Source organism: Paracoccidioides brasiliensis (assembly GCF_000150735.1).
Source record: "Paracoccidioides brasiliensis Pb18 unplaced genomic scaffold supercont2.49, whole genome shotgun sequence".
Taxonomy (NCBI): Eukaryota; Fungi; Ascomycota; class Eurotiomycetes; order Onygenales; family Ajellomycetaceae; genus Paracoccidioides; species Paracoccidioides brasiliensis.
Window position 1 is genome coordinate 617 of NW_011371406.1, and position 6153 is coordinate 6769.

At 38.1% G+C, this 6153-nt stretch overlaps 2 protein-coding genes across 2 annotated transcripts; one reads left to right on the top strand and one right to left on the bottom strand.

Annotated features, from left to right (window-relative positions):
- Positions 1–3327: 3327 nt before the first annotated feature.
- PADG_08738 (uncharacterized protein) lies at positions 3328–3831 on the bottom strand (the record flags this gene model as incomplete). The annotated part of the gene is made up of 2 exons (XM_010765733.1): positions 3328–3558; positions 3721–3831. 2 exons carry the CDS (start codon positions 3829–3831, stop codon positions 3328–3330), a joined length of 342 nt encoding a protein of 113 aa, XP_010764035.1.
- A 185-nt stretch (positions 3832–4016) lies between these two features.
- On the top strand, positions 4017–5585 carry PADG_08739 (protein png1; the record flags this gene model as incomplete). Its single annotated transcript, XM_010765734.1, has 3 exons — positions 4017–4576; positions 4652–5052; positions 5143–5585. The coding sequence occupies 3 exons, from the start codon at positions 4017–4019 to the stop codon at positions 5583–5585; spliced, it is 1404 nt and encodes a 467-aa protein (XP_010764036.1).
- Positions 5586–6153: the final 568 nt, after the last annotated feature.

The following is a 6153-nucleotide window of genomic DNA, read 5'->3' on the forward strand; positions in this document are numbered from 1 at the left end:
TTTAAAAACTGCTAAAATTATTTTAATATAATTAATCTCTTACTCATTTAATTTTTATATTTTTTAGATTAAATACTATGAATTTATGATGAAAATTATTGATAAATATTTACATTTTAAAAAAATTCTTATTTTAAAAATCAATCTTTTAAATTTTATTTTAATATAATAAAAATTTAAAAATTGATCAATTTTAGTAAAAGTTTTTAAATAAAAATATTTCTAAATTAAAATTTTAAAAATTAATTAAAATTTTAAAAAAAATATTTAATTGATATTTATTAGTTAAATTAATAAAATAATTAAATTCTAATTTAACTATATAGATCTAATTAATTATATTTTAAATAAATAAATAAATAAATAAATAAATAAATAAATAATAATAATAATAATAATAATAATAATAATAATATGATTTAATTAGATAGATATTATAATTATTTATAAATATATTTTAAATAAATAAATAAATAAATTATTATTATTATATATATTTAATAAATATAACTTATTTATAATTTTTTTTAAATTATTATATATAATCTCTTATTATATTTAGTTATAGTAATAACTTTAAAAAATATATAAAATTTTATTATAAAATCACTTTCATCAAAGTTTTAAATATAATTATAAAATTTTATATTTTTAAATAGTTATATATATTATTTTTAATTATTATTTTATAATTTTTAAATTATTCCACTTCATCTGTTAATAAAATTCATCATAATTATAATATATATATGGTTGAAAATAATATTATATAAATTTAAATATTTAATTAACTTTAAAAATAATGATAAAATTAAAAATATATATTTGAAGTGAAATTTATATCATTTCATATAGAAATTTTAATTAAAATTAAAAAATTTTACTTATTTATATTTAATAATTATTTAAGAAAAGTTGCTTCTTTAAAGTATATCAATTTATAATTATTTATATGTATATTTAAAAATGATTTGATGTTAACATGTTATTTATACAGAATAATTTTAAAAATCTTATATATCTTTTAAGCTTTTGTTTTTGATATACATTTTAAAATTTTTATGAAGCAATGACCCCAACTATATATGAGATTTCTTGAGATAAAGACATTTTGAAGAAAAGTGTAAAGAAATGATGTGTTGAAGATAGTTGAGTTAAATATTTGATGATTTTCAAAGAGAATCTGCCACTTTGTGATGTTTGCTGCTTAGTGGTGAAGTACATTATGTATCTTCTTTTCTTACCCTGGACTCCTCTCGCATGAGGAAAGGCAACATTGGGCGTAGAATCGTATGATTAATTAACACTTGCAGAGAAGGGAAGCTGAAGTATGTTTAGTCTGTTTCTCCTCAACTGGTTGCTGGCAAGAGTTTTCAATGCACTTGAGGTCATTGTTAATGGAATGATTATCCACATTAACTTGATCGAAGAGAATTTTAATACAATCAAGATTTCTGGCGGCAACTTTGATCAACAGTAGTTGATATCTTAATGATGTAAGTAAGCAATGCTGCGTATGGACCCTGTTCAAGAGCAACTAGACCGTAATCTACACGGTAAATACCAATACACGTACCCGTTCAACGCTTTGGGTGAGCCGCGTAATCGATTTCCAGATTTCCGGCCCGTAGTAACTAGCTATATTATGAAGTTTCCGTTTGGCGAGGACGAGGGCATGCTTCTTCAAGAATGAATCTACTTCAAAAGCAAATATATCCCCGTTCACTATTAAATCTCCATAACGATAATAAAAAGGGTCTCCATTCTGTAACTGTTAATGATGTTTGCTAAATTCCATTTCAAGCCATGGGTCCATGGCTAAAATTAAATGTATGTAGTTACAGAGACCTAGCACACTGCCGGTCAAAATATAATAGCCCTCTTTTAGAAACATGGAATAGGTCAACCCCCAAGAAGCTATCTAAACCAGTTTTGGACGAGCAACACCACCACGATTGCGTGCGTCGAAATCCGGGTGCCTGATTGGATGTTTTCAAACGAGGTTTGTTGAAACTAGTTAGTCCTTTAGCGATGAACTCTGAGTTAACTGCCTAATAGAGGATGGGTTCTGTATTTTTAGCTTTGTGGTGGTTCGGGTATTAAAAAAATAAAAATAAAATAAAGAAATAAAGAAAGAAAAATAAATAAATAAAAAGAAAACATTGTAAAATAAATAATGTCGATGAAGCGTTCGGGGAACCAATCATAGATAGGTTCTGGTAGATGACCAGGCCTTGGGCCAAAGAAGTGGAATATCGTTTGAACGTTTAATTCATCAAAGATTGCGAATCTGAATTAGGCAGGATATACGTATATACGGATGTAATGTGCACATATCGAGCCAAGAGAAGAAGCGCTAAGAAAGTGTACGGAGCACTTGATTAGACCCATCTGTCGATGACCCACTAAGAGAGAAACGACTCAGTAATGCACACTGAGGAGGTTAGAAATGCTTCTCGCTGTCATCTATCAAGTACAATTAGAGATTAAATAATATATAAAAACAAAGGGTTTGAAAGTTTTGTTTTCATACAACATATCCAATCAATAGCAATTATGTTTCTTCAGTATTATTATCAAGTGACTACGGAGTAGTATATAAGAGTAATATAAAATATAGATCTCAATATAAATTAATTTTAAAGATGAACAGATTTGGTTGGGTTAGAGAACACAGAAACGAGCTTACTAATTTACTAATCAACTAGTTAACTAACTAACTAGTTAGTTAACTAATTTGTTAACTAGGTAGTTAGTAGTCTTCAAGTTTTCCTCGCGGCGGGTACGAGTGGCGACTTGCAGCTGGCCAAATCAGGGGGCAGAAGGATGATTACCTCATCCCTGGGAGCGATCTGGAGCTGACGACGCCTGCCAAGCCGAGCTAGGCTGGAAGAGGTTAAGGGGCTGCCTTCCAAGGTGGCACCACGCAGGTGGATTCGTCACTGCCCACGCCATTACGACGCCAAAAGAAAGGAACAGAAGATACCAGCGACACCAGAGACACCACACACCCCCCGTGAACAACGTAGGTGACAACGGAAAAGACATGGACGAAAGGGAATGTTTGGTGATGGTGGTGATAGTGGTGATGGTAGTGGTGATTGATGAAGAAAGGTTCTTATGAAAAATGTCAGTGAGCGGTTAGCTATTCAAGAGGTTTGCCGAGTCGATCCTAGCTGGAAAGGGATACCTCTAAAAGTAACCGAAGCGTAAAACTGTTCCCCCGTAATACCACGTATGTTACCATACCAGAGATACCATTACGCTGCACTTTCCTCCCTTCCATCCTCAATTCCAACCTCCACCTTCCACCTTACACCATTATCATCATCTTCTTCCTTTGTCTTCCTCTTCCTCTTCTTCCTCTTCCTCCTCATCCTCCTCATCCTCCTCTTCCTCTTCTTCTTCTTTAACCTCACCAACTTCTCCCCCCCCACCCACCATCGTCGACTCCCCGTCTTCATCAACTGGCTTCTTTTCTCTCTGGGGCTGACTATATAACCACATTCTTTCCCTCCCAAAGTGTGTACCGATTCTCCCCTTGACATACCCACACATCTACCAACTGCCAAGACAACCAACTCAGCTGTGCTGGGACTCCCTTAAGACACTTGTGCAAGTATAACCATAATTAACTGACTTGGACTGCCGTGAATCTCTTCCGCTCCAGTATCTCTCTCTTTGGCTTCTTCCCTCCGAATCAGCAGAATGAAAACTTACTATCACGCGAACGACGTCTTTCATCGCATTGAACATATCTCCATGTATCTCCGTTTGTGACCATCCGTCTCTGATCCACCAAATCAATATCTTGGGCCTGATTCTCGACATCTTTCTGATCCTCCTCAACCCGCTTTAACTTCGCCCATCGTACATCTCTGTCGTATCAATCCCAACTGCATCTAAAAACCCTCCCTCACCTTCGTCTCCAATACTAGGAGCACACCCTGAACCCCCTCCTCTTTCCTGGTGGGTGCTGACAGTCGCTGCCAAGAACTGCCGCCTACTGTCCGGCCATGACTGATCATCCTCATCGTTCTGGAGCCCGGGCTTCCTGCCCACCTCGTCCTTCTACCTCGTCCTCTAAAGCTTATGATGCCTCGCAACTCACAAGACAGTTCGAGCAATTACTGCGTACCCGCCGTCTGAACTCCTTGCAGGAACGCTCCCGCTCCAGAACTGCTTCTCCTTCTCCAGCTCCCTCACACAGACTCATGCATAACTATCAATCTTACTCACAACGAACTCATCCACAACCACAATCATCACAACAACCCTCACAATCACCCTCGCAGCCACCATCATACTCTCTTCGAAGTCTCCCTCTTGTCCCAGCCCCTCCTCAGGACCCTACCTCCTTCAAATTCCGCAATCTGCTCCATGTCTTGTCCGTCACACCAACTAAATATGAAAACCCGGGCTTGCTCGATGAAGCCCTGGCTGTAATCCCTTTGGATAGGCTGTATGCTGAAGCAGAGGAGGAGTGTCAAATATTACAGGCTGAGGCTGCCAGTATGGGTGAGAATGTGAAACCCCAGTGGGGTTACCAAGATTGTGTCATCAAGGCCCTGCTAAGGTATGTTTTATTCAACATTTTCCTCGCTTATATTCAAATCCAATATCAATTATTTTAACTTAAAACGCCTTGTAGGTGGTTCAAACGTTCCTTCTTCCAATTCGTCAATAACCCCCCTTGCTCCGTCTGCTACAGCCCTACCATCGCCCAAGGGATGACCCCTCCTACCCCTGACGAAACTGCTCGCGGCGCAACTCGAGTTGAACTTTATCGATGCTCAGATCCAGGTTGTGGAGCAAATGAGAGATTCCCCCGCTATTCAGATGTTTGGGCCCTGTTGCAGTCACGACGGGGACGGGTGGGTGAATGGGCCAACTGCTTTTCGATGTTGTGCAGGGCTGTGGGTGGTCGAGTCAGATGGGTCTGGAATTCTGAGGACTACGTGTGGACTGAAGTGTATTCGGAACATCAAAAGAGGTGGATTCACGTCGATGCTTGCGAAGAGGCCTGGGATAATCCCCGGCTATATACTGAAGGTATGTTCCGTTTTCGTGGGCACCTTAAGTTAGTAGCCGTAATTAATCGCAATTTTTTTTATTTTTATTTATTTATTTTTTTTGCTATAGGGTGGAATCGCAAAATGGCATATTGTATTGCATTCTCAATCGACGGCGCAACCGACGTTACACGACGATATGTTCGCAACCCAGCAAAACACGGCATATCCCGTACACGTGCTCCCGAGGAGGTTCTACTCTGGGTCATCCATGAAATACGACGAATGCGACGGGATAATCTTTCCAAAGCGGAGCGTCGACGACTGATGAAGGAGGATGAACGGGAGGAGCGGGAACTTCGTGGATACATGGCTCAGGCGATTGCGACGGAAATCAACAACTTGTTCCCCAATGAACAGCTCAATACCAACACCAGCATCAATGGCAACAGCGCATCGTCTGATGAAACAAAGATTCCCGTAGCGTCCCGGAATGGAACGGTGGAATGGGTAAATCCTACCGCCAGCCAGACTGGGCAGCCCAATCCTGATCGATCGAATCAGGGTCGATAGCGAAAATACTGGCCACTACCACCCCCTCCTATCTATAGCAGGCGTCCATGCCTGGAACGATCCTAACTATAGTCGAATATCAACACCACCAACCATGACGACGAACGACCACGCCTTTTAACGAACCCTCCGAGTCTATCCCTCTTGAAACAACCCTTTGAATTTACCGATACTCCTCCCACGCAATACTTGAAAGAAGATAACGGCGTTCTTTTCACCTCTAGTTTTTCATCCTCAAAGGTGATGGGTGTCCTATATATCAACCCTGACGCTCTTCGACTATCCTGCGCTTATCGTTTTATCACTGCTAGATGCATTGATACATCCACTACAACTCCACACTTAACATTTATATTTCCAAACTGAATGTTCCTACAACATGTGCTCTCTCATTCCTTATCTCATTAGGTATCACAACTCTGCCGAAGGTATTCGGTAATAGTCTATCAGCATTTGATTGTTTTAATGCCGTCATCTATTAGCCACATTTTTATATATTGTGTTTTAACCAGCTTCTTTTTTTTTTATTAGCACAACCCTCCTCTTTACCTATATTCTTGCATTTCAT